Source organism: Pan paniscus, chromosome 10 (assembly GCF_029289425.2).
Source record: "Pan paniscus chromosome 10, NHGRI_mPanPan1-v2.0_pri, whole genome shotgun sequence".
Taxonomy (NCBI): domain Eukaryota; kingdom Metazoa; phylum Chordata; class Mammalia; order Primates; family Hominidae; genus Pan; species Pan paniscus.
Window position 1 is genome coordinate 49,126,515 of NC_073259.2, and position 26,968 is coordinate 49,153,482.

Here is a 26,968-nt window from a genome sequence, read left to right on the forward strand (position 1 = left end):
GTTTTCTCTCACGTTTTTCCTTCCAAATTAGAAGTCCTTCCTCAGATGTTACTTGTTTTTCTCCTCCCAGTAGGCTGTGAATTCCCACGAGGCAAGGACCAGATCTTTCTTCTATGTATTCCCAAGACCACCACAAGTGTTCAATAAATATGAAATGCTCAGTAAAGGTCTGCTGACTAAATCAACAAGTGAACGAACATCGGTAGTATAAATCAGTCTTGCAAATAACTTTCCTCCCATTTAGCGGCAGGTCATAAAATTGTCCACCAGCTTAGAAAAAAAACCCAAACTTTATTAATTTAGTTACCTACGCTCATCTTTGATGAAGCTGGACATTTAAATTCACCATAAAGTGAACTTAAGAAGAATATTTATCTCACTAACCTGGCAACTCTAGGTAGCTTTTAACTAAACTGAGGCCAGAAACCAAATTATTCTTAGGATAAAGAGGAAAAATATAATGTGGCTCCAAACTTCACAGACATCCTTAAAAAATCTCATTCTGAATAAATTCATCTAAATTTGGACAGGAGAGTAGCAATGGTAAGTGTTAATTGGCAGAGAGTTCACAGTTTTAACACTCCACTGTTACAGAGTTTCCTAAAGGAGCAGCCTTCCCAAAGTCATCTTGTGGTTAAAAAGCAAGCTTTATTTACACACACACACACACACAACCATGCTTTTCATCTGTCCAGTTCCCACTTAGCAAACTGTTAATAAATTTTAAAATACTTAAATTTTCAGAAGAAAAAAAAAGACCAGCTGTAATCCTAAGTAACGCAGTGTTTTCATCCCCGTCTCCCTGCAGAGACGTACACAACTACCAATATCTAGGAGGACCTGCTGGTGGTTTTTTCCCTCTAGGTTTTGGACGCAACCATCTGTCATTTGGCATTTAACCAACTCCGACTATGAGCTCCTTCTCTAGATCAAAATGTATTAGATCCTCTCTTCTAGAGTGAAGGAGCTGTAAGCAGCTCTCCCCACAATCCTTAAAAACAAATCTTATTAAAAGGTGACCGGAAATGAGTCACTGGAAACAGAAATTTCTTAAAAGGTCTCCGAGAAAAACACATCTCCTTCTCCCTTATAACATAAGGGCCTCATTTAATACGCAAACAACCCACTCTTTCAGAGGTAACTTTTCAAGGGCGGCACAGCTACAACAGTCTCGGTGATACCTTCCACTGACCCTGATAACAGCCCCTCCAGCCACTAGCGACTCCGTTTACTTCCCCTGGAAGCCCATCAGTTGCTCAAGTGACAACCAACACCGGAGAGCCAGGGTTCGCCCAACAGTAGTACGCGGAGACACCCCAGACGCCAGCGCGTCCCCCCCACCCCCACCCCGCCCTCCGGGCGCTCCAGGCCAGCGTCCACCCGACCCCGCGCCTGGGGGACTGCCTGGGCTCTAGCGAGAGTGCCACGGCTCTGCACGGCAGCGGGGAGGCGGCGAGCGCGCCCGATTCACGTCGCCTCCACGCCCACCTCCTCCCACTACGAGTCTCCTCCCCTTGCCACAGCACTACCCTTATTGTTGGCCGCGTCTGTCACTTTGTGGGGCTGGTGACATGAATGGACGGGCTGGACACACCTTCCGTCCGTCCAGAAAAAAAAACAACAAAAAAAACCCGTCCAGATCTGCATAGAGAGGGGGAAAGACTCCCCCCGGCGCTCCCAGAGCCTACGCTGTCGGCCAGAGAAACTCACAGCTTCCCCCTCCCACACTCACTCCTCCTATCCCTTAAAAAAACGCCCAACGCAAATAAATAATATCGTTCCAAGTCCGCCGCCGTCCCGGGTGGCCTCTCCTCCCCGCCCGGCTCCGCGCGCTCCAGCCCTGCGGGAGGCGGCGGCGAGAAACTGCGGCTCTGGGCGCGGTGCGGAGCGCCCGGGCGACAGGCGGGCGCAAGGCGGACGCGCAGCAGACCGGTTGGCGCCGCACTATGCTCCCCAGCGCGGTGGCAGCCCACGCCGGTGCGTACTGGGACGTTGTGGCTTCCTCCGCGCTCCTCAACCTCCCCGCTGCGCCCGGCTTTGGCAACCTGGGCAAGAGTTTCCTAATCGAGAATTTGCTGCGGGTCGGGGGCGCCCCAACGCCCAGGCTGCAGCCGCCCGCGCCCCACGACCCGGCGACCGCCCTGGCCACCGCGGGCGCGCAGCTCCGGCCCCTGCCCGCTAGCCCAGTTCCCCTAAAGCTGTGCCCCGCAGCCGAACAAGTTAGCCCCGCCGGGGCGCCCTACGGAACGCGGTGGGCTTTTCAAGTGTTCAGTCCCTCTGCGGACAGTGCGAGGCTGCCGGGCCGGGCTCCGGGGGACCGAGACTGTACCTTCCAGCCTTCAGCGCCAGGTGAGCCAGCTCTCCCCTCCCTCCCCAGCCGCGCCCGCGCCCCCAGGCCGGGTGGTCCCGGGATCTGGGAGCGCCGGCGGTGCGCACTGCGCCCAGGGAGAGCCGGTTTGGGAACTTCCTGGAGCATCTCGAGCTTTAGTGGAGATGCCACTTCGGGAGTAGGGGGCCCAGGCGGAGGCACACCACTTTCTGTGATTCTTTTTTGCCCCATCCCAACCCATTCCACCAGCTTCTTTGCTGTTCCCTTCTTTCAACAGGTGGTAGGGCTGCTTAACTTTTTGGCCTTAACTGGGAAACTCTGAGGGTTCTACGGCCTGCCTGGATCAGTCTCAAGAGGTTTCACCAAGTTCAAAGTTTCTAACCTGCCCGCTCCTGTCTCCCGGGCTGCACGACACCAGCTCTCAGAAAAGTTCTTGACAAGGAGAGATTTGCGCGGCCCAACTTGGGGAGATTTTGCCACTCAAACTGTTAGGATGGTCGGGGTATCTCAGGAACGCGCGCAAAGATCTTTGGAAGGAGAGTTGCGCAAAGTTCTGGCTTTCTCCACTCTTAAATTTTGGATCACTTTAGGCGCAAAGAAATGAAGGCCGACTTTTTATTTGTGCTGAGCTGAAAAACAGCTGAATTGGCAACTGGAGTAGGAAGTTCACCAATAAATAAGAATTTACCGAAAGAAGGGCAGTTTGGGTTTATTTTAATCACCGTATGAAACCTAACTAGTGGGACTGGGAAGAAGGATGACGACAATTTACTCAAATATTAGCAAATGTTATGTAGGGCTCCCTGAAATTGTCAGTGATAAAAGGGAAAAGCCTCTTAGAGACACAGAAACTGAGACCCAATTGGATTTTTTTTTTTTTTGGCTGCGTCCTTAAACGATCTTAACTCATTCTTTTAATCCCGATGGGTTTGTCCAGAATGACTAATAGACGCTTTTTCAGCAGTTTCCATTGTCCCAGCAAACTGCCGGATCAAATTTATTGCTAATGGCTTTATAGAATTTAACATGTTTAGAACCTGTCTTGGTCTTTCACTTTGAAATGGTTACTAACAGAATGGAACAAATATAACTATATGAACACCGGTCTCATTCACCTAGTGTAAAACCTAAATGCTAGGGAGCCTTTTTTGCACCCTGAAAGAGGAACAAACAGTTAAGGCAAAGTTTATGGAAATTTGGGCCTCTCTGTTCTTTTTGAAGTGTTAGAAAAATTAGGCATAAAGCAGGTTCACTTGGAAGAGAGTTAATAAATTATATTTCATAAAAATAACATTTTCCAGAAAATTTGTTGATTTGCATAACTTTTGGTGGCTTGGCATTGTGTTGATAGAAGTTATTTTTCAAGGATTCCTAAGCTTTTTCTAATCGTAATTGTCTCCGCCATGAAAAGATATTTAATTTTAACCTTTGCAGATTTCACAGATTACATTTAAATAAAATAAATGCAAATCAAGTGCAGTTATTTCGATAACCCTCAAAAATAATTTACTATATTTATTTATTTCAAAATATTGCAACTAAAGGTTAAAAGTTTTCCTAAGTACATTCTTTTTATTTTCTAGAACATATTCATTCTTGTACACTTAACTAAAGTGTCCAATTGCAAACATTGTTTTTGGAATAATTACGAGGGTTGTAAGAATTTATATTCCCTTTTGAAGTATTCTAATACAGTTTAAGCATGTATTTTTCCAAATATTTTATTCAATACTCATTGAAGATATGATGTTCTAGATTAATTTTCATTTGAACAAACAACCTTTGTTTTTTAACAAATTATTCTTGTAAAGAAAACATTAGTTTCTGAAACTAGAAAAATATCTAAAGAAGAAAACTAAAATCTCATGAATTTGACCCCACAAATATGCTGCTTAAAAACCAGAATTTATACTGATTTATTTTTATAATTGGATAAAGAATGTAGTTTTCTGAACATTGCCCCGGTTTTATTTAAATTACAGATTCTTGCCTTACCAAATGTGGGAATTATTTTATGCAGTGTACAATTATGAAGTTATAATGGACTGCCAACAATTTTTTCTATCAGGTGGAAATTAGGTGAGGATGAAATAGTGATTTGGTGTTCTGGGGACAGCATAAGAGTTGGAGAAGCTTTGTTTTCGGGAAGATAATACCATATTTTTCTGAAATGTTATCGAACAACCAGTTCTGATCCTTTAGACACTAACTTGGGAGTGGACCACAAAATCTGATTTTAGTAATTTCTGCATGTTGACTACCCACTTTTTTCCCAGCCTTAATTTGTTGAGTGCACCACATCTAAATTTGAATAAGAAAGCCCCAGAGTTATTTTTAAGTTCATTGGTGAAATATAGCACCGTTTAACTGCGGGATTTATGCTTCTGCATGCATTTTGGTTTCATTATTTTTCGTTATTTTTGTTACCTACTATTAAATATACCATATATTTCATTCATTCAGCACATGCTTACTGAGTGTCTCCCATGTATCAGGCTCTGTTCTAGGCCATTGGCATAATCAGTTAACAAAACAGATGACTGTCTCGGCCCTTGTAGAGCTTACATTCCATGTTCTGTACTGCTTTATAGGTTAGCAGCCATTTTCAAAATAGCTCCTTTAATCCTCCTAATAAGCTAATGAGGTGGCTATGGGGATTCCAGTTGTTTTTCTCAATGACTATTTCATTTGCTCATTTTGTTTTTGTCCCAAGTATCACTTTAATCATCTATGAACTTGTGAAAGAGAAAAAATTGCCCAAAATCTTCAGACTCCTACCTTTCATTGACTAGAAGAAAATAATGAGGGCCAATTGGATCACCAATTACATAGTATCACAATAATAAATCAGATTGTGATTTTGCCCCTCAGCCCATAATGGAAGAAATTAGCTTTCCCTTTCCTCTTGTTATGAAATATATTTGAAAGGTGGTGACAGTTAAACACAGTAACACAGATTTACAGGTCATGGATGAAAGTAGAGTTGTCAGTGCTTCATCCCCGAAAATTGTTAAGTTTGAGTATTTACAGCAAGAAAAGCCACACTTCATAGCTATATGTTGTCAAGTTGTTTATATAGAATAGTTTTAAAACTCTAAAAATCAAAGGGCTCAGGGCTAGGGAGGGGCACATTTAGGGCAATATTGGGTAGTAAATAGGTTCTCCTCCAGGGCTTATATCTGAAAAAAGAAAAAATGTCATGGATGTATTATAGTTTATTAGTGGAAACCAGGAGGTTTTTTGAGTAAACTCTGATTATTAGACATCCTTCCTCAGAAGTTTCCTGATGCCATTATTTGTGACAATATTTGGAAAATATTATGCCCGATTAAAATATTCATGTCTTTGTATATAAAAGAGGGCCTCAAAATGTAAAATGCTGAAAGATTTAAATTCTCCTGGCTACAGAATGACATCAGTTTTCCAATTGGTGGTTATGCCATCAATTCTCTTCAAAATAAGTGGAACAAATAGTCATGTTTATTAATAACATTTGTTATTTTAAGCATTTTAGAAAATGTTTGACACAAAAATAATTTCCTGAATATAATTTCCTTTATTGTTTATTAAATCTATTCTTGTGCTGCATATGAAAGGATTGGAAAGCAAATGTTCATTCTGGATAGGTGAATTGAACTGCTTTTTTAAAAAGTACTTTTGCCAAGTAAGTCATTCTGTGTAGTAAAGAAAAGAGCATTAGTATTTTTTTTTTCTGGCATCCGGTTAGGATTGTATCTGACCATCAATACTTAATGTGCACTCTAGTTTTCTTGTCTGTCTCCCAATCCCAAGTACTGTTTACCCATTAATTGTTGACTGTCTGAAACTATTCACACTTATGTCTGGTGCTGCAAACGGTAGTTTTTTCCTCCACTGAGATACACTGAAAGTGTGAAATAAAATGGCCTCTTTTACATTTTAGGCACCTAGGCAAGGGAGAAAAGGGATTTGTGCTCAAAGTGGGGATTCCAGTCTAAGTAAAGACTTTGTGATCTTATTTTTTAAGTCCAAATTAGAGCTTTCTGTTGCTGACACTATGGTTTAGATTCATTTTGACAAATTAAAATCATATAATTTTGAGTGTTGATGATGCTGATTCAGAACCAGGATGACAACGGGGATTCCGAATGGGATAGTGATAGGACCTATGCTAGTCCATCACTTTGCTGAGGCCATCACTCCAGTCATCCTTTGGTGGAATTTTTTGAGAATACCAGAACCATATTCTTTCCATATCTGTATATTTTTCTGTAATCTGCTCAACATACCTTTTTATTTAAAACTAACATATTAATAACTTTTACCTAGTTCATGAGTAATCAGCTCTATGGTCCCTAAGTTAATAAACACCTTCAGGTTCAAGGAGAAGTTCTTGCAGTGGATAAAATAAAAGAGACTGTTAGAACCAATATCTCTATCTCTCCTTTGCCCCAACACATGCTTCTCTTCTTTGCTCCAACAACAAGCAAATTTCATTCTGGTAATATGTACTAAAACTCTTGAGGTTTAATAATAAAACAGGAGTACATGGAGCAGGCAAATAAGAAGGTTTTAGAACTTTCCACTTACTTAGCTCCATTCCTTTAGGGATTTGAGGGTTATTTTAAGGGGTACGATGGTTTGAATGCCCATAAATTTATGTATGGACTTACGTAGAATTAAACGTAGAATTTAGAGTGTTCAGGGTTGTGCTACATGAAGTCAAAAGTATGCCATATGTTTTGGGCAATTTAAAGGGATTTCTGTGATTGCACCACTGCACTCCAGCCTGGGCAACAGAGTGAGACTCTGTCTAAAAAACAAACAAACAAACAAATAAAAAAACAAAGGGATTGCCAAGGGTGATTTTATTTATATTTGTTTGCCATGGATGTGGTTCAGATATTGGAACCTAAGCTGTGCTTAGACTCCATGATAGTTCTCTTTGGGTGTGCCACCTCCTTCCTGTTCTTAGTGACCACCAGATGTCTTTTTGCTGTAAGAAGATATTTTACAGTTAGATTTGCGCTGAACAATGAGGGAAATGGTAGCAACTTAAAAGTGAAGGACACAACATCCATGCATGATTTCTGTTTAATCATTGTGTTCATAAAATCCTTTGAGATTCTTTGCTATGAAAGTTTATACAAAAATGAAATGTTATTTAAAACATTTAAACAAATGTGTTCTTATGTTAGGGTGGGCATTAAATACAAAGATCTTTTGAGGGTCTTGCTTTGCAGCCCTTAATACAGTGTTTGTCTACTTAATTTTCAGTTAGAAGAAGCTCTAAGTAAAGTTTTTCTAATTACAGTAGTTTTTCTTTATATATACAATGAAAGGACACAACTTTTAAGTCAGTTTAAATAACTGAGTTTTCGTTCAAATACACCTGGAGTCTGTCAGGAATAAAAAGGCAAGTTGTAAAATGAAACAATATGATTTTTATCTAGGAATGCTTGTTAGAATCCTCATTTTAGACTTCATTAGATCATGTTTCTATTTTATACTCTCTTAGTAAGAAATTGGATTTTTGCCTTAACATATAACATACTTACCAGGCCCTTGTATATTTTATTCCAAAATGTTTTATTTTACTTTCAGTAATGTTTCCACTTTTAATGAAATCTCTCTCTTTCATTCTTTTTAGCCTCCAGTCAATACTTAACTTGGCAATGCTGAGTGATCCATCACTCTATATAAAGTTACCATAGCTGATTTCATTTTTAATAGGATTATTCATTTTGTCAACCAGCTATTAGTTGAGAATATTTCAGGGGCACACTTTTGTGAGGTATGTGAACAGTCAACTTAAGGTACTAAAATTCTCTCTGAAACCAAAGATCAAAAAGCCTATAGGAGTTTTTAGACTTTTAGAACCAAAGCATTCAGGAAAAGGAAAGGAAAACAAAAAAAAAAAAGGTTGGGTCTTTTTGTAAAAATTGCTGACTATTTTAATGCCTTCTTGTTTATAAATGATGCACAGATGACTAGATTTTTCACTTTTCTTTCACATGTTCAGGGACCATGCCATAACAACCTTAATTTTTTGTTAACTCTAAGCGACCATCAGAAATAGAATATACAATATATAGATTTCCACAAAGCCTCTTGAAAAGGCTCAAAATTTCTTGTTCTTTAAAACTTTAAGTCTCTATTATTTTTAAAATTAAAATATGTGAAGGAGTTAATAAGTCATTCTTTGAGAAAATTTATGTACATTTAAAAAGGAATAAAAACCGTGACTGCTGGCAAGTTTTTAATAGATAACCTAGGGCTGGATTGAGTTTAGGTGTATTGAACAAGTTTTGTGGTTATATTGGGTCTGAAACAAAAAAGACCATCTGATTGTTTAAAGCTAGAACAGAATAACACCTATCTGTTTACATATTTTCTATAGCTGCTTTTCTATTGAATAGTCATAATGGAGACTGTGTAGCTCACAAACCATAAAGTATTTACTATCTTGCTTTTTATAATATAAGTATGCCAGCGCTTGCTCCAACGTGTAAATGGCAAATTGGTTAAATTTAAAACTACCTATAGCTCTCTGAGCTTTCCTGTATTTAAAAGTCTAGATTCAAGGTCTTCAGATTACTGATTCTGTAACCATAAGGAATTCGTATAACCTCACAGAGCCTCTCTTTCCTCATTTCAAAATGTGAACAGTGGTAGAGTCAGCATTTGACTTTAAAGCACATACCTCAAAAGCCCACTGGTAAGATACAGGAAAAGATGTGCAGGACTCCTTCCCACCATTTCACCATAAGCAAATTATTGGTAAAAGGGGCGTTGTGTATAAGAAACCATCCCAAAACTCAGTGGCTTGAAGAATAATTTATTATTTTCTCTTACAGTTTTGTGGGCTGACTGGGCTCAGTTGGGTGGTTCCCACTTAGAATCTTGAGTGATGTTAGATGTCTACTGGGACTAAACTCATGGGAAGGTTTGACTGAGCTGGATGTCCAAGATGGTTACTCACATGGCTGGCACTGATGCCATCTGTTGATTGGTTGCTCAACTGGAGCTGTTTATTGCAGCATTCACACTTGGGCTTTCCAAGTTTCTTGGCCTTTCTATAGCAGAGTGGCTGGATTCTGAAAGGGAGAACACCAAGAGCACACATTCCAAAAACCCATGTGCTTTGGAACTTTGGACATTCTGATACTTCCAATACTAGGTCATATGAAGCCTTGCAGTTTCTTATGACTTAGTCTTGGAAGTGACATTCTGGAACTTCATAAGACTTAGTTGCAGAAGTTTCAGAATGTCATATCTGCCATGTCTCTTGGTTAAGCAAGTCACCAAGGCCATTCCAAATTCAAAGGAAGAAGAAACAGACCCCACCTTTCAATGGAAGGAGTACCAAATAATATGTGATCATTTAAAATCTGTCCCAGGATGAAATCAAGATAACCAATATCAGATACACTTCCTGCTAGGTCTGTCTTCTGCTGGAGTAGACCAATGCAGGAATTAATCACACAGAGTGGTATAGCCGGGAGCTCAGGGAACCTTCACAAAGGCTTATAGTATTCTCTTCTGTGACATAGACTTTATAATAAAAAGAGCAAGGAATCTCCTCAAGTTTAGATCATTTTTTCAGAGCGGTCTAATGGAGACTCCCTGAAGGGTAAGGCAGCAGAGGTGATGACCCTGGGCACCTGTGATGGTCATGGTGAACTAACGTCCCACAGCTGGAGGGAAGCCAGACCCTGTCAACTTGTTGGTGTTGTGAGGATAGATAAGATGTTGCTGGAAGTGTTCACACAAATGCTTGTCAGCACCTGTTGCTACAGCATGTTGTTACTGCATAGCAGCTTTCCCTTTGGCCCTTCTTTATTCCGCTGCATCCCGTCCACCACTGCCAGGTGTACTTTTCTCAAATGTAGTTTTCATCATGTCACCAAGCTACTCAGGAAAACCTAAATTATCCAATTTGACTACAGATTAAATGAAATTACCTAGTTTGGCCTTTAAGGCCTTCATTCCATCAACTGTATTTAACTCTTCTAGCCACATTGCTTAATGTTCACCCGTGGAGCCTTGTCCCAGTAGCCAGGCTGGTCTCCTTCACCTGCCCCATGTGTTAACACCATCCTTGCCTCTTTTCCTTTGTCCCTGCAACCTTTTCTTCTTGGAATGGTTTCATTCTCTTCTTTTGCCCTTCCAAGTACTTTCCAAATCAAGGCCCTGATTAAGATGTTTCTCCTGCTTAAAGCCTTCTTTGAACAAGGCTTTCTTAAAATATCCTTTTCTTTTTATTCTGTATTTCAGTAGAAGTCTGCACAATACTGCTTTTTTATGTGCTGTTTTAGTCTTGATCTCAGATTATATACTAATGGCAGGAGGAGAGGCTAACATTTATTGAATGTCTACAATGTGTCAGGTGTTGTTTTATGTTCTTTTCACGGTCTCATCCTTGCTCTATATTATAATCACCTACAAAGTGAAAAAATGTTATGCGGGTGTCCAGTTCTAGCCAGCCTGATTTAAAACAATTGATGTGGGGGCTAGGCATCTGTATCTTTGAGAAGCAGCCCAGACAATTCTAATGTGTATTCAGGGTTGAGAACCGCTGGCTATGGATGTTCACAGTATGAATTTTGTTAGATTGCATCTCCTTGGGGAGTGTGTCAGCTTTCACTGAACAAAACTGAACTTGGAGTAACTGAGAAATTTACATTTCATTTCATTAACCAGCAGACTCAAATCTGTAAGTTAAAGAATATTAAAAAATATAAATTATTCCAGGAAGGAAACTCCTTTTTCAATCTTTGTAGTCCCAGCACACAGTGCAGTGCTCAGCACTTGACAGGCAGCACATACTATTTGCCCTAAATTGAAAGGATAGAAGCAAACAAGTAGACACTGCACTTGATATATCTTCTCATGAGCTGTACCAAAACATTAAGACCCTTTGTTTTTCTGTCTTTAAAACACTTTTGAGGCAAAAAATGCGGGCTTCTCTTGTTTTCTGATAAACAGAAAAGCAAAGGATGAATTTACCTAACTTGCTATGCGTGTTGATTGAAGGCAAGGTTTGCAATTAGATCACATAAACGAATTACTTTCAGATGGACTAAGTATTAAAATAAATCAAACTTCATTAGCTAATTGATATTTCTTTGTTCTAACTATTCAAGATAGATGTTTGCTGCTCTTTGGAGTCTTGTTTTGGGTGCCCTCCACCCTAGACTGTCGGTTCAATTGTGTATTATTTGCAAGTCAGAAGTTTAGATTTTTGACTTCTTAGTGGCCACGTACCTGGCATGTGAAGGAGGTCATTAAAACCATCCTTTTGGAATTATTTACTTCCCTGTCATTCTTTATTATTATTTTATTTATAATTTATTAATTTTAATTTATTATTAATTATTATTTAGTTAATTATTTTAATTCATTATTAATGATTAGTTTTAATTAATTTATTATTAATATTATTATTTGTTATAATAATATTCTTAATTATTTACTTCCCTGTCATTCTTTCCTAGAGGTTGTTTTTTTTTTCTTCCCCCCGGTGGTTGCCTTAGTAAGATACTTTGGAACCTTCTATCATTTCTCCTCATCCTTCTTAAATGCAGTGGTTCCTGAAATTTATTTGAAGGTTTTATTAGTGGTCTTTAGTATTCTTCCTTTGAAATGTCAGTTCAAGTCAGTTAGTACCATAATTTGTTTGTATTGCCAATAAGAATGTGGCTTCACACCATTTAGATTCCTGATGTTCTTCTCCATTACTAAAGGAGAATAAAAAGAACAAAAAAAATTTAAAAAATTATTGTTTTCTAGCTAAACTTGTAACCTTGCTTGGCTATGGGATACTTGTATCACAGAACCATCTAGTCAGCTAAGTTAAAAAAAATCAGGCTAGTTCACCATTAGGTTGGCTATAAGTTCCCATCTTAAATAAACATGCAAGATAAAAGATATCTTGAATCTGTATCTTCAAATAAGTCATACGGAAAGTTCATGAAGTTTTCTCTGAATACATAATTTTAGTCATTTGGATTCAGACAAGCCCCAGTTTAGTTCCAAAATTTTTAAGTCATTTTGTTTGTAACTCATAACAGTTTCACACAGAAATTGGAAGCTTGATTGATAGGTGTATCAGTCAGGGTTCTCCAGAGGAACAGAACTAATAGGATATATAGGCATATATGTAAAGGGGAGTTTATTAACTATTAACACAAGATCACAAGGTCTCACAATAGGATGTATGCAAGCTGAGGAGCAAGGAGAGCCAGTTCGAGTCCCATAACTGAAGAACTTGGAGTCCAATGTTTGAGGGAAGGAAGCACAGGAGAAAGATGTAGGCTGGTAGGCTAGGCCAGTCTAGTCTTTTCACTTTTTTCTGCCTGCTTTATATTCTATCTGCGCTGGCAGCTGATTAGATAGTGCCCACCCAGATTAAGGGTGGGTCTGCCTTTCCCAGCCCAGTGACTCAAATGTTAATCTCCCTTGCAACACCCTCGCAGACACACCCAGGACCAGTACTTTGCATCCTTCAATCTAATCAAGTTGACACTCAGTAGTAACCATCATAGTAGGATATGAAATTTGGAGTGTCTCGAGATGTTGTGTTAATACAACCTGACGTCATGCTGTAGAACCTGAACTGTTTATATTTTTTTCCAGAGGAAAGGCCATTTTTTTTTTCTCTCTCATGGAAATCTTGGGAGATGTGTCAGTTGTCCAGGGTCTAGCTCTTATTGAATAACTGGCAGAGTCATGGTGCATGAAATCTATCCCTCATGGCTAGTAATTAATTATTATATTAAATCTTTATTGTTTTTCTCATCCTTTTTTCTTTTAATTTGCTGTGAGCAGTCATAATCACATTTCAGATGTGTCGAATGTTAATGAATCAATGAGATAGCATGTGTTAAATTTGTAGCTAGTCCAGTGCCTGATATATAGTAAGCACTCCTTAAATATTATCATTATAAATATTGTTCAGTGAGCCTACAGTTAATCATTTCTAACATGATAAATGATTAAGCAACTGCATCTAGATGGCACTGATGGGTTTGAAATGCATTTTATCTAGGATCAAATTACCTTTTCTACCTTTTTCGGAGCACCTTCCAAGTAGTTCTTAAGGGTTTACAGCACATCTATCAACTTGTCACTTTGTTTTCATCAAAGCAGAGTTTCCTGTTTTGGTCATTACTTAAAAAATGTATATGGTTCACTAAAGTTAAAAGTGTGATACATATATATATATATATATATATATATATATATATATATACCTTCAATGCAGTGCATTGTTTTAAATGGTGATTTCTTAAGGCCATTCAGTGCTCCTGCAGTCACGTGCTCACTGGATTAGCATTTGACTTAGGTCAAAATAGGAACATGTAAAAAAAAAAAAAAAAGCACTTAATTGGAATTTTACAGTGATTTTCACATAAACCAGCTTAAACAAGATGTATTTATGTATAGCAATCAGGAATTGACTTAAACTCGTGTGTAAATATGCATGTCAAAAAGGTGATTTAAAATGGTGAAAAATTGTACACGATAGAACTTCAAGCCTGGTCACATCACAAAATGTGAAGAAGTCCAGTTCTTTAGTCAAAACTAGAATTGTTACTGTAGATTATGATTACTTTTTTTGCAATTACAGATTTTGATACTGTCATTTTGATTACAGCTTTTTTATATTAAGATAGGGTAATGTAGAGAGATATAATAGACTATTCAATTAAAATGGTTTTTCTGGTTAAATTCAGCATTAAGATCAGATATCTGTAAACCACACTTATCACTAAGAATTTAATTGATCATTTATTTTAAGTAAACCATCCATTTTTAAAATATTTTATTTTCCCACTTTTAGGGCCCTAGGGTTGGGATGAGAAACATTTTGGTTAGAATAGAAAAATTTGTAATATATATGTATATATAAGGATGCAATATGTATGCAATATATACACACACATATTGCATACATATTGCATCCTCATATTAATGATATCAGTAGTATGATCACATTTTCTATGCCCTAATTAAGCAAAAAACAAAACCAAAACCTTTTATTTTGTTTTCTGTTTCCAGTTAACATGGTAAATGTTTAATTTTATGTCAGCAAATGTAACATTGCTGAGTCTTTTTTTTTCTTTTACCTCAAAAGACAACAACAATAACAACAAAAGTCCAAAACAAAACAGCACAAGAGCCATCATTTTATTATTTATAGAATGTTTATCTTGGAGGGGAAATAAGTTAGCTAACAGAAATGCTTGAAAATAAACATAATTAGGCAACTTTTATATTTCTTCTTTCTGAAGTACTTCATATATCCATAGCAATAATGAAAATGTAAATCTGCATAAATAATGCCATACTCTTGTAACATAATTTAAGATGTAAAATTCAAATGAAATGATTTATAATTTCCATGACAGTTTTATAGTCAATATAAGAACAACTTATGATAACAATGAAACTTCAAAAAAATTTATAAAACTTTTTGAACATCAGAATTGGTTTCCTTTTTATGCCTTTGCTTAGCGGCCATATTTTCAAAACAGCATTAAAACAAACACTTGATTCTTTAAAAACCCAAGTATTTAAAAAAAACCTAAAAGCATTAATGTTAACAACTTCCCATTGTGTGCTAGGAAGAAAACTGCATTTATGATTAATTTGCAATTTTAAAGCACCCAGGACCCTGAAATGCTATAAAAATTCTTATTGGAAACTATACTTATTTTGATACATCCTTCAAAGAAATTGTGAAAATAAATATAAACAGCTCATCAGTTCGTTAAAATACAAGTATGAAATTACTGTGTTCTTCAAAAAGGTATGTAGTCATATGGAAACAATATTCACGAATGTGATTAAGAAAAGGAAAGAAGTTGTCCCTTGAATATGAAAGAATAATAATAAAAATATTTATTTTCAAGTCATGTTTTAGATTTCAAGGTCATCAGTTATGAGAGACACCATGTTTTAGGATGGGTCAGGAAGCAGGGGAAGGATTAATTCTTGATCCTCATTCTTTCCCTAAGACCAGGGAAGTTTTCTGTTTGTTAGTTTGGAAGACCATTTGTTCATTTACTAAAAAATTTTTTGACTGTTTAGAATGTGCTAGGCACTCTGTTGAATGTGTCATGGTATGGGCAAGTGCCCACTTTAGGCAATCTCCACCTACAGTTATATTGTATTAAACCTATTCTATGAAAGGACATGGTGTGTCTAAGGCACTTAACCAAAGCATAGCATACAGTAAGTGCTCAATAATGGAGAGTTATTATTCATGTTTTATCCTTTATAGCTGTTCTCATCTACTGAGGAACAGAGTTTAACTTAAAATGTTAAATTCAAAGGGGATGATTCATCATTTCTATGATGGTTTTATAGTCAAAATAATAGACCAACTTATACTAATGAGACTTCAAAAAAAGTTTATAGAAGTTTTTGGCCACCAAAATGGGTCTCTCTTTCATACTTTTGCACAGGAGTAATAATAAATAGTTGATGCATTTCTCCTGAAAACTTTATGAATAGATTATTTTAATAAAACTATGCAGAGCAGAATTACATGGCAACTCACTATACTAGAAACACATATATCTTCAGGGTGACTAGATTACTCTTGAGATAAAATGGGATTATTCTCAAATACTTTAAGTCATGTAAATATGATCAGAAACACCACTTTTTGTTATGGAATTGCTCAGTAAATTTACTCTTACCAACTTTGGAATCCAACTAACTATATGTTTCAAAGAACCATCTGAAAATAAGCAAAGAGATATAAACTTTAAAAATTAAATGTAAGCACATAACATTTAAATCATTTCTTGGTAAGTAGGATACCTAGAGCTGTGCTATTTAATATAACCCCTAGTCATATGAGTCTATTTAAATATAAGTGAATTTAGAGTAAATATGCAGTTATTCATTATACTAGCTACATTTTAAGTGTACAGTAGCTGTATGTGGGTAGCAGATACCATTTTGAACAATACAGACATAGACATTTCCAATCATCACAGATAGTTTTCTTGGACAGTGTTGTTCTAGGGTATTTTAAATAAAGGAATATTTGATGTTTACTATTTATAATGATGACCGCACAGAAAATGATCTAAGAAGCTTGGTGTTTCATAGTCTCTTTGCGTCTTTTCACTACCCCTCTCAAATCTTGATGAGATTATTTGGCATGCTCTTTGACAGACAAAGGCTACTTTATAATAACTTTAATTTCAATACAAATTAAAACTAAGCAAAGTATTTACTCAATGACTTTTAGGAAACTGGAGTTTTGAATATTGTCTTAAAGAAATGGCTAATCAATGAGATCAATGCTTTCTCTGCAGCACCTTCCAAACCTTTCCTTCTGAGCGCCCCGCCATTCTACTCGGCGTGCTGCGGTGGCTCCTGTCGGCGCCCTGCATCCTCCGCTGCTTTTCCAAGTAAGTTTTTATCCTTCATCAGCAATGCCTCAGTTATTCTGTAAACCAAAGCTGCAGGATTTAATGTGCTCTGGAAAACTAATTGGTAATGCAATGGCAAGGAGCTAATTCCTCACTAAAAGTCACAGCGATCCTATTCAAGAGGTTTCCAGAGATTTATCAAACCTCAGCACACTGAGCAATTGTGAGCAGTTCTAATGGCATTGAAACCCAGGGCCGACACATCACCAAAAGCAACTTGTTTTCCATTTGATATAAAAGATCTCGGAGGGACCAGTTTGGCTTTTCTGAAATGTGTAGCAACACTCCTTTAAAGAAGAGGAAAAAGGAAAGGAAGGAAGGCGAAAAATTGTGCTGTGTAAAATTTCCATTCCGCTTAAAATGTAACACAGAAAGTCACTAAGTGTCTATGGAGAATAATTTAAAATTGTCAAGATCGTGAGAGGAGATAAATCTCTCCTTTTTGGCATCTTGAAGGTAACCAACCAGAACTGTTGGAAATATTTTCAAGAGAACTCTTCTCCCAACATTGTAAAAGCAACATTTTAGTAGAGTCTGGGGGTGGAGTGAGAATGACAGACTTTCAAAATCTCGCAGTGTGCACACACACACTCTCACACTCAAAGGAAAAACACAGGCATAAAAGTAAAACTCCCCTTGGTCTTGAGATTTCTGGATTAGATGAGAACATCTAGGCAGGGAATTTGAGTTTATGGTAAAGAGGTCCAGTGGAGGGGTGCATTTCTTTCAGCTGCCCAAGAGAAAACACTTACTCAGCTTAACAGCTCTGTCAGGTGAAAAGTGAAATTAAGAGTTGAGTCAGGCTCTTGTGCCGAACCCCATCACGGTTGAATTCAGATCGCTGCTGCCTCTGTGCATGTGTTTTGGGAATGGTTCAGGAAAGCAGTTGCTCGACAGAATAATTCCTGACAAGTGAGGCAGCAAATGCTGGCCGTTTAATGAGCTGCAGGCTCTAAGCATCTCTTTAGGGAGCTGATACTTTCCCACAGAGCACTTTACATGGCTGGGACCTGGCCACAATGGGTGACAGACCCGTGACCAATCGTCACTTTCACTTGACTCATCCACATGCGACCTCACCACGATTTTTCACTCTGCAGATGAACTTTAAGAACCGTTTCACATGGAAAAGGCTTGGGCAAGGGTCAGTTGCCCTTTTGTATGGTCATAAAGCAAGGCTCTGTGTGTCAGTCTTTTCTCCTGTCTCACATTCCAAGTGAATTTCTGGACACCATTTAAAGCACTTGACTGAAAAATAAAGCAGTGAATGAAACTGACTTTTATAGACTCATTCTAGCTCATCTTCCCATATAACCCTGTCTACCTGAAAAGGGATTTAGTGGATGAGCTGAGTGTATACAGGGACTTGCTGAATACATAGGGCCCATTATCAACTGTGGGGATTCTTTATTAACCGGGACTGATACACTACTATTTTGGAAGTGACCTATTAATTGTCCATTTAACTAGAATGTATTGAATTCAAACAGAAAAATAGAAACCATGACTAAACCTTTTACTCGCTCCTTCAAGGTGGTCTCCTGTGAGGGCAATTGAAAACTCTTGTGCAAATTAAGGAGACATTTATCACCATATATTAGAGTATCAGGAAAAGACTTCTGGAGTAGAGACCTAAAACCCAAATATCTTATACCGTATCATGATGGCATCGCTGTGGAATTAAATCTTCAGTGTTAGATTTCGGGAGTGGAGATCAAAAGAGTTCCCACACTTAGCTTCAGTTATTTCATCATGATATGACACTGGGTTTTTACTTCAGAAAATCTCTGGCAGTTCAGGTAAGTGGAAATGGACAAAAAATTCCATGTAATAGGTGGACAGACATTCATGTGCGTGTGTGTGTGTGTGTGGGTGTGTGTGTGTACTTATTTTATAGGGACGTTTGAAGAGTCTCAAGCCATCAAAGTTTGGGCCAGTTTACTAGATAGAAAAGAAAGGTTGGGTCAGTTCAGTAAATAGAGCATGTAAAAGTAATGCTAAAGATGTTTTCTAGATGACTTTATCTTCTCTGCTGCTTGAAAAATTACTTTAAGCAGGTCTTATTTTTCTCCATCTGCTTCCCAGTCCTTTCTACTTTGTGCCTTTTGCATAACTCTTGTAAATTATAGTGTTTATCCCTGGAGGTTTATGAAGTCCTGTGTTTATCTTTTTCTTAAAAATAAATATAGAAGCTGAAAATCAGTACAGCTCTAATCAAGGATAGAAAATGATGCACTTGGTTTGGCTTCATTTCTAAAGTTGGCATTTTAAAACAGTTTAGAGATCCCACAGGTGATTTTAATAAATGATAGTTTCTCATATTATTAGTTATAACTCTAAAATGAATTTCATATTTTCTTATTTATAATGTTCATTTGTATTAACAGCAAATAATAACATGGTAGAATTAAGCTGTCAATAAAGAATTTTACATAAATAACCAGGATACCAAGGTACAGTTAATAAGGTTTACATCTGTACAATAATCTTCTTTAATTTAAGGCATTTACTAGATTTTCTTTTTTTCTCCTTTTTCTAATAATAAGAATGATTTTTATGCCCAGGTCTTTGTATTATTTAACATTGTACAAGCAAAGGAAAATGTACTGTCCAAATAAAATTGCATTAAGTTTCAGCTCAGACAGCCAAAATTAGGTTTATATTAAAAAGTTTAATAACTGATTAAATCAATGGCCCTCATCATTGTTTCACAATATTGCTTCACTCTTTCCAAAGAGTAGGATCAGACCAGCACATTTTTAACTACGTGAGTGAAGTATAATTTTGACTCTTAACCTGATTCATTTATTTAATATTGATTTAGTTTTTCTTGTTAACTTCTTAGATTTACGACTGACTTCCCATTGCAATGTGGTAACAATCATTCATTCAATGGCCTTCTCACATATAGTAAATAGTTTAATAGGCTATTTAAGCACAATGCTTACAGTGGGGAAAAATTAAAAGGCAGTGGTAACAGTTCTTCCCTCACCCAAAGCAGTGTATGGAAAATCTTTGATATTACAACCGCAAGGTTCTTTTCAAAATAACATATTTCTCAAATAACATGAAATGGAAAGTTGTGGAAATTATGTAAATAATGACTTTTTTAAAATTACTTAAAGTGTAGGAATCTTAATGATGTAAACTAGCTGATTGAATTAATCAGATAATTATTTTGTTTCATCTTTGAGTATCCAACTTGAATTTGACCTTTGAATTTTATGCCTTAAAAGACAAAGGTTAAATTTGGAGCAGCGTTATAAAGATTTGAGCCAAGTATTCTTCTGAGACAAACTGCTGTGCCTTTTGGGAGATGAACTTATATTCTACATTTTAAGATAATTATGCTATCTTCTTCTTGTTGTTAAAACTTAAAAAAAGTAATACACTCTCCAAGTTTGAATTTTTAAGATTGTGTTGAAGGCAGAAAGGAAGGGACATTATTTTTCTAATTGTGAATGTATGTTGATTCTATGAGCTTCATGGTCAAAGATGGGGAATGTTCTGATTAGTATTCTTGCCACCTGTCCTTTCTGTGTTCTCTTTTACTACTCTCAGCTGGAGTGGCCAGTGGACTGAGGACACTAACCAGATCTGTGGAAATCTACAAAATGCTGCATACAATTTTTAAATAAGGATTAATCTTAGCATTGTAAGATCTTCAGAGGGATGCAGAATTTTTTTTCTAATATAAAAAGGAGGCTAATTATATTGTCTAAAACATAATCAAGTTTGTGCAATAAGTTGAATAGGTGTTGACTTCTCAAAAGTACAGGGAGGGGTGTTCCATAGATAAATGGCATTCAGTCAACCAAGAACAATGTTTAAAGGAGTCAGAGACTCAAAGACAATAGATTTTCCAAGTTGATGGCTCTATTCAGCAGTTCTAGAGAGGCAGCGAAAGTATTGGAGTAATATTCCTGGAATGGAGTTCCTTTTCTCCCCAGATGTTCTTAAGCAGTAAAGGGTGGGTGATGGGTGGGGGAGGGTAACTGCTTAACAATATGGGGTGGTTTTCTCTGGTCTTGTCTATAGCCTTAGTCTGAGCATAACATGAAATCTAACAGGGCTGCTTATGAAGTCCTGATTTTTGGTTTCCAAAAACAAGTGAAGAATAGGGGAGGGGGAGAATGACTGAATAGAACAAAGCAGGAAAGCGTACTGTCAGCTCAGTATGTGTCTACAAAATGATACACGGTTGTTGGATTGTGCTTTTGGAAATAGACCATCCAGAACAAGAGACATCAGACTACTACTGGACTCTGAAATGGTCAGACTGCCTGCACCTGTTCAGTTCTGGAGGCCCACTTTAAAAGGTACATTGAACAAACTCTCATATAAAAACCAGGTTAAGAGGTATACAGCAACTTAAAATAGCAAAGACTCTGTATGACTAGTCAGGAATTTTGGGAAAAAAATTGAGTATTTTTGTCCTGGAGAAGAGAAACGCTAGGGAGAACATGAGAGTTTTCTTTAACTGAGGTCTACTGTATGCAAATAGATATAAAGTGTAGAATTGGGACCAATGAGTGGAGCTTAGGGAAAGTTAATTTTTGGCTTGTTATAAGGGAATGATTTCTAAGAAATCAAGCTGTTTGATAAGTATTATCATGTGGCACCCCCACATACAAGATTATATAGAAACAGAAGGATAGACTTTTAATTTAAATCACACAGGTTTGGCAAATGTTGTGTCTTTTCTCTCCAAACTTCAGATCTGCAAAAATTACATCTCTCTCTCTCTCACTCTCACTCACTCTCACACACACACACACACACACATACACACACACACACACTTGAAAATAAGAAGGGTAAGGAAGCTCTTCATGAAAGAGAAGCCCCTGAAAGATAGGAGGTAGGAAGTCGCAACTGTGAGGAATATTGCAGCAGGAAAAGGTGAGCCCACAAACAAGAACCATCCCCCATTTGAGGAAAATTGACTCCAGGAGGGAGAGACACAGACTCAAGGTTTGAAATGAGCTACTTTTGAGGAAATAGTTAATAGAGGTTGATGGTGTTGTAGCTAGCCTGTTGGAGAGGCCTGGATTAAACAAATGACCTCTTATCCCTTTCAGTTCTGAGAAGCTATTGAATCTATATAAAAGGATGAAAGAATTCTGTTTCTGAAAGTGTTATTGGTAGCCCCTGGCTTGAGTTATCCTGAAATAATGATATTTTTTACTAAAAACCTTGAGAGGTTTAGATTCAGTGGTGCTTCATAGACTTACGCTATCATTTTCCTTACAAAGTCGGGGAATACTGAGTTATGAATTAGTTTTTAATATGGAAAAACTGTAAACTTAGAAAGCAAACCTTAAACAACATGGCTTGTTAGAAGTCACCTTTATATAGCACTCCTTGGCCTACCTCAGGGTAGCCCAGGTTGCGAGCAAAGGCTGGAACAGAACAGGAAACAGAGAGAAGGCCAGTGCCATGGCAGGTGCTGGAAGCTATGCTGCGGCAAAGAGTAGCACTGGACATGCATGATCCAGAAGGCTTTATAGAGCTTCTCAAAGCAATAGGTGAAAGGATATGGGACAAAGGAAGTGTCCCCGAATGGGATCAGTGATCCAGAGATTAACATGTGTTATTGGTGAGTCTAAACATCACACACATTACTGGCAAGCTGTTCACAGTATCAGATGCTTTTGAATTGCAGTGGTGTAGATAGACAGGCCAGAGCTGCAGCTATTTGCTCTTGGTCTGATGTTTAGAAAGTGACTGGATAAGGTCTGTCTTTGTTTGGTAGTGCTTGCTGGCTGCTACAAACACCATTGCCCTGTCTTCAGAGTTAAGTCATGATTTCCGGAAGTTGAGGCAATAGGGAAAGGCGATGATGATCACTAGGTTGTCCATGCTGTGTTTTTCTGTCTCCCCCAACCTCCCCTCCTTAACAATATCATGAACACACAGCATACCTCCATTTGTAGCGCCCTTCACTGGGCCCTTCATACAGGGCTGCTGGGGAAGACGGCAATTAGGGAGCATGTCAGGATCCAGGGAATCCAGGGAATCATGACTTTGAAAAGTTTTATATCCCAGGTCATTCTTTATTTTTATTTATTTATTTATTTATTTTTATTTTTATTTTTTTTAAGATGGAGTCTTGCTCTGCCGTCTAGCCTGGAGTGCAGTGGCATGATCTTGGCTTGCTACAACCTGTGCCTCCCAGGTTCAAGCACTTATTCCTGCCTTAGCCTCCTGAGTAGCTGGGATTACGGGCACGCACCGCCACACCTGGCTAATTTTGGTATTTTTAGTAGAGACGGTTTCACCGTGTTGGCCAGGCTGGTCTCAAACTCCTGACCTCAGGCAATCTGCCCACCTCCGCCTCCCAAAGTGCTGGGATTACAGGCATGAGCCACTGCGCCCAGCCTATTCTGGGTCATTCTGCTATTTTAATGTAACTGTTGCCACTTTCCCACTTCTTTCCCTGCCCACTCGTACCTTTGACAATCTTTGATGTAATTTGACAAAGGCATTGATTTGCCTCCCTCTGCTTTGATGTGTGACTTTAATTGCACAACTTAACTTTCTAGAGCCTAGTTTGTTCCTGTAAACAACGGGGGTGGTAATTTCTTCTTCCAGGGATTGTTGTAAAGATTACATGACATAATGCATGTAGTTGGCACATATGTCAGCACATGTAAGCCCCAATATATGTGGAAGCTGCATAATAATAATATCCTCGAATTGATAGAGCCTGTAGCACCTTGAATTGGTGGCTCCAGCTTTTAAAGCCTCATTTCTGCTACATGCCTTATTCTCCATATCTGTTTCTTTTTATATTATTTATTTTTGTTTACCTGGAAGTCTCCATAAAAGTCAGACATTTGTCATAAATTTATGAATAGTTGGACATGTGTTTTGGAGACATAAAATTTAGGTGCTTATATGTATGTTTAGAAGGTATGAAAATGGTATGGGTTCATCAACGTGTTTGTGGTTGGATCCAGAGATTGCCCACAAAAGACTCATGGGTGAGCCATGGGAAGGAGCATCAATGGTGGTTTAGTAATAGCAGCATTGTCATATGCTTCTTGTAGGAACTGCATTGCATCACTTTATGAAAGCAAGCTTGATTTGTGTATTGAGACCAGTGCTAAGAGAAACCAGGCAACTAGTAAAGAAGGAAAGAATATAATATTCTTTACTTTTTGGTGTATTTTTTTGCCTGTCTATTGGTTGAGTTATTGTTTGTTATAGGGCACTGAAACTTGAGGACCAGGCCCAGTAGTTAACCCTTTGACCCTTACTCCAGGTCTCACCTTTCAAGATCAAGGGCTAGTTTGGGTTCACGATGCCCCAAATGTTAATGTATATCACAGTGGTGAGAATAACTTATTTGTAGACTTTCTTGATGGGAATCTTCTTTTTCTTTACTTAAAAACAACTTATTAGGAAAACCTATGGGTTGCTATTAAAAGTTTTAGGGGCATTTAAATGAGTTTTATTTCCCCGCTATTTTATTTTAACATGTAGATCTTGGTGAAGAAGAGCCAAAATGAATAGAATCTTGAGACTTACTTATACAAATTCTACTTAGAAAAAGATGGGTACATATTTTTTCGATTACCATAAATTTGTTTTAGACTCTGTATATAGACATAAAAGGTTTTATTAACTCAGAGGACATTTGCCTTTCTAAAATGCTAGGTTGCTTGTGTCCTTCTTGCAAGGCTTCCCTTCACAAGTTATAACCTAAACTTGTTTCAGACACCCTTGGCCCTAATCTGTGTTTCCAGCTTTTCTCCTGTGTTCTTTCCAGTCATACCCTGCAATCCAGAAACACTAGGTTGTGTGAGATACTTAGATCTGCCATGTTTCACACTTGTCTTCGCCTGGCTTCATGCCTCTGCAAATGCTAATCCCTCGACTCTACCTGCCTTTCCCTCGATTGCCAGCAAGAGGAATTGCTGTTCTTCTAGGTGCTGCTCTTTCTTGGACCTACTTTGCTGACCATCCTAACTCAGTGGCTTCTTATCTGGTGCACTAATGCCTTCTGTGCTGTAGTCTCATCCCACTGTATTGTGGCTGTCTGTATTATTCTTGGACTTTTTCTTATCGACTGTGAACACCTTAAGGATGGATTGGATTCATCTTTGATTATCACTCAACAACAACTCAGCAACTGACTGGTTATTCCCAAAAAGGCTGCTACAATGCTTGCCTGTTTTCATTAGAAAATAGAACCAAACTTAAAACATGGACAGTGGAGACAAATTATTTGTCCAGAATGCTACAATGCAATAACACAATTTTGTGTTTGTTTTTGTCTTTTCAATTTTTTTCTCTGCATTTTTGCTTAGTTGTGAACATAATATATATCTTAAATATCATACTTTAAAAAATCATAGTGTAAGTACTTTCTTTGCTGCTGCCTAACCTTCATCGTCCTCATCTTTAATGATTTATTAAAATTTTACCAAGTGAATTTACAAATGCATTTCTTTACCAGTGGATATTTATTTTTTCTCCTAATTTTTAATACTTATTGCTGTAATAATTGTATATTGGATACATTTACAAATTAAGCATGCCAGAATGCAGAGGAAAGAGCCACTAATTTGAATTCAGAAGGTCTTGGTGCCAGCTTTGCTCTAAGTCCTTTGCGTGTCTTTGGACCTTGACTGCTCTGAACACGTCTTCATCTATAGTGAGGGATATCTGTGGCATATGATTCTTGTAAAGATCAAATAAAATCCAACAATGGGAAGTGAAGTAGATTTGTGGGATCCTTAATGTGAGCTAAGCACTGAAATTTTGTTATCTTATCTCGTTGAATTTTGGGAGCAGCCTTATAAAATCAGCTGGAAGAGACCAAATAACTTGCCTTAAGTCATGCATGTAAGGGCTGATATCCAAACCAAGGAATGTTCAGAGAAGAAACACACTTAGAAAAAAGATGCACATATTGAGATATTCAGAATATTTTTATTATTGACCAATATTTCATAAAACTGCTTAAATCTCTGATAAAGAATAGTGAATCTAGTTGTCAAAGTCTGACTTCAAGATATGATCTTGGCATGAGACAGGCAAAAATAATTAGTGATGTAAAAGGGGAAATAACCAACATCCTATGTGAAGATGAATGGAAGGGCATCAATGAAAGTAGACCTTCATAGAGAATTGGGCTTGATGACATCTCAGGTTTATGGCAATTCAAAGGAGATACAGAGTTACAGAGCTGGAAGGAAAGAGGGAGAAGTTATTCGTTCATTTTGCAGAGTGAGAATGAATTGTAATGAGATGTAACCCAGGGCTTAGCCAGGAGATTTTTGTAATCTTTTAGACAAATAGAAAAGGAAGCTATCACATTGTAGAAGCCAAGATTTGTTGACATTTTCCTTCTAAAATACAAATCAGATTATGCCAGTATTGTGTAGGGTTAGTACATTTGTTGTGGTATCTGTCTCCTGGGTTTGAAACCCTAGCTTTGTGACCTTGAACAAAGTTACTTAACCTTCCTAAGTTTCATTTTATTTCTGTAAAATGGAGAGAGTAATAGTAGCGTTCATGCCATAGATTCAATGTGAGAATTAAATGAAATAATGCATGTCAGTGGCTTAACACAAAGTAAGCATTAACAGTGGTGTTCAGTGTATGTTTATTATTATGTCCTGCCCTGCTTCTGTTGATCTTCGTTACTTACCCAAACCCTTGCAGTTCTCTATTATCTGACTCCATTCCACTTTAGAGGTCCAAATATCTTCAAAGGCCTGGCAGGTAAAAAGCAAGCTAAGCAAGGCTGTGGCAGACTGGGGCCACATGTTCCATCTAAAAAAGAGGCACTCTGAGCCCAGTGTGGTTACCTTTGAAGAGGTGTCAGAAATCTGGACTTTATGTGAAACTTCCCGCTTTTTAAATGTGGACAACTAAATCAGAATTCTTAACCAACATGATAAGACCAAAAAAAGCCCATTTGCAGGCTGGATATGGTTGCCCTCTTGCAGCCTCTGCTTTATGCCTTTCCCCAGCCTTGATGACTGCTTACTTTTCCTTGGATAGTCTTTATTCCTTGGGCTTTCAGACATACTAGTAACTGTTTGAATTGGCTTTGGTTCTTTCTCTCTTAAATGGTATTGTTCTTTTAGACTTGACTCAACCTGACTGTTTCCTCCGAACTCATCATTTCCTCCTTTGTGATGCCAGTGCACTTTGCAGGTCTTTCTATTCTAGTACTTACGACATTCATTTA

The 26,968-nt window shown here is 37.8% G+C and overlaps 1 protein-coding gene across 1 annotated transcript in view; it reads left to right on the forward strand.

The window, feature by feature from the left end:
• Positions 1-368: 368 nt before the first annotated feature.
• Positions 369-26,968, forward strand: part of DBX2 (developing brain homeobox 2) — a 40,402-nt gene continuing 13,802 nt past the window's right edge. The window contains exons 1-2 of the mRNA XM_003825753.5: positions 369-2,349; positions 16,645-16,740. Of these exons, the coding sequence (XP_003825801.1) occupies positions 1,947-2,349; positions 16,645-16,740 (499 nt within the window). The 5' untranslated portion in view covers positions 369-1,946. The remainder of the gene's footprint in view (positions 2,350-16,644; positions 16,741-26,968) is intronic.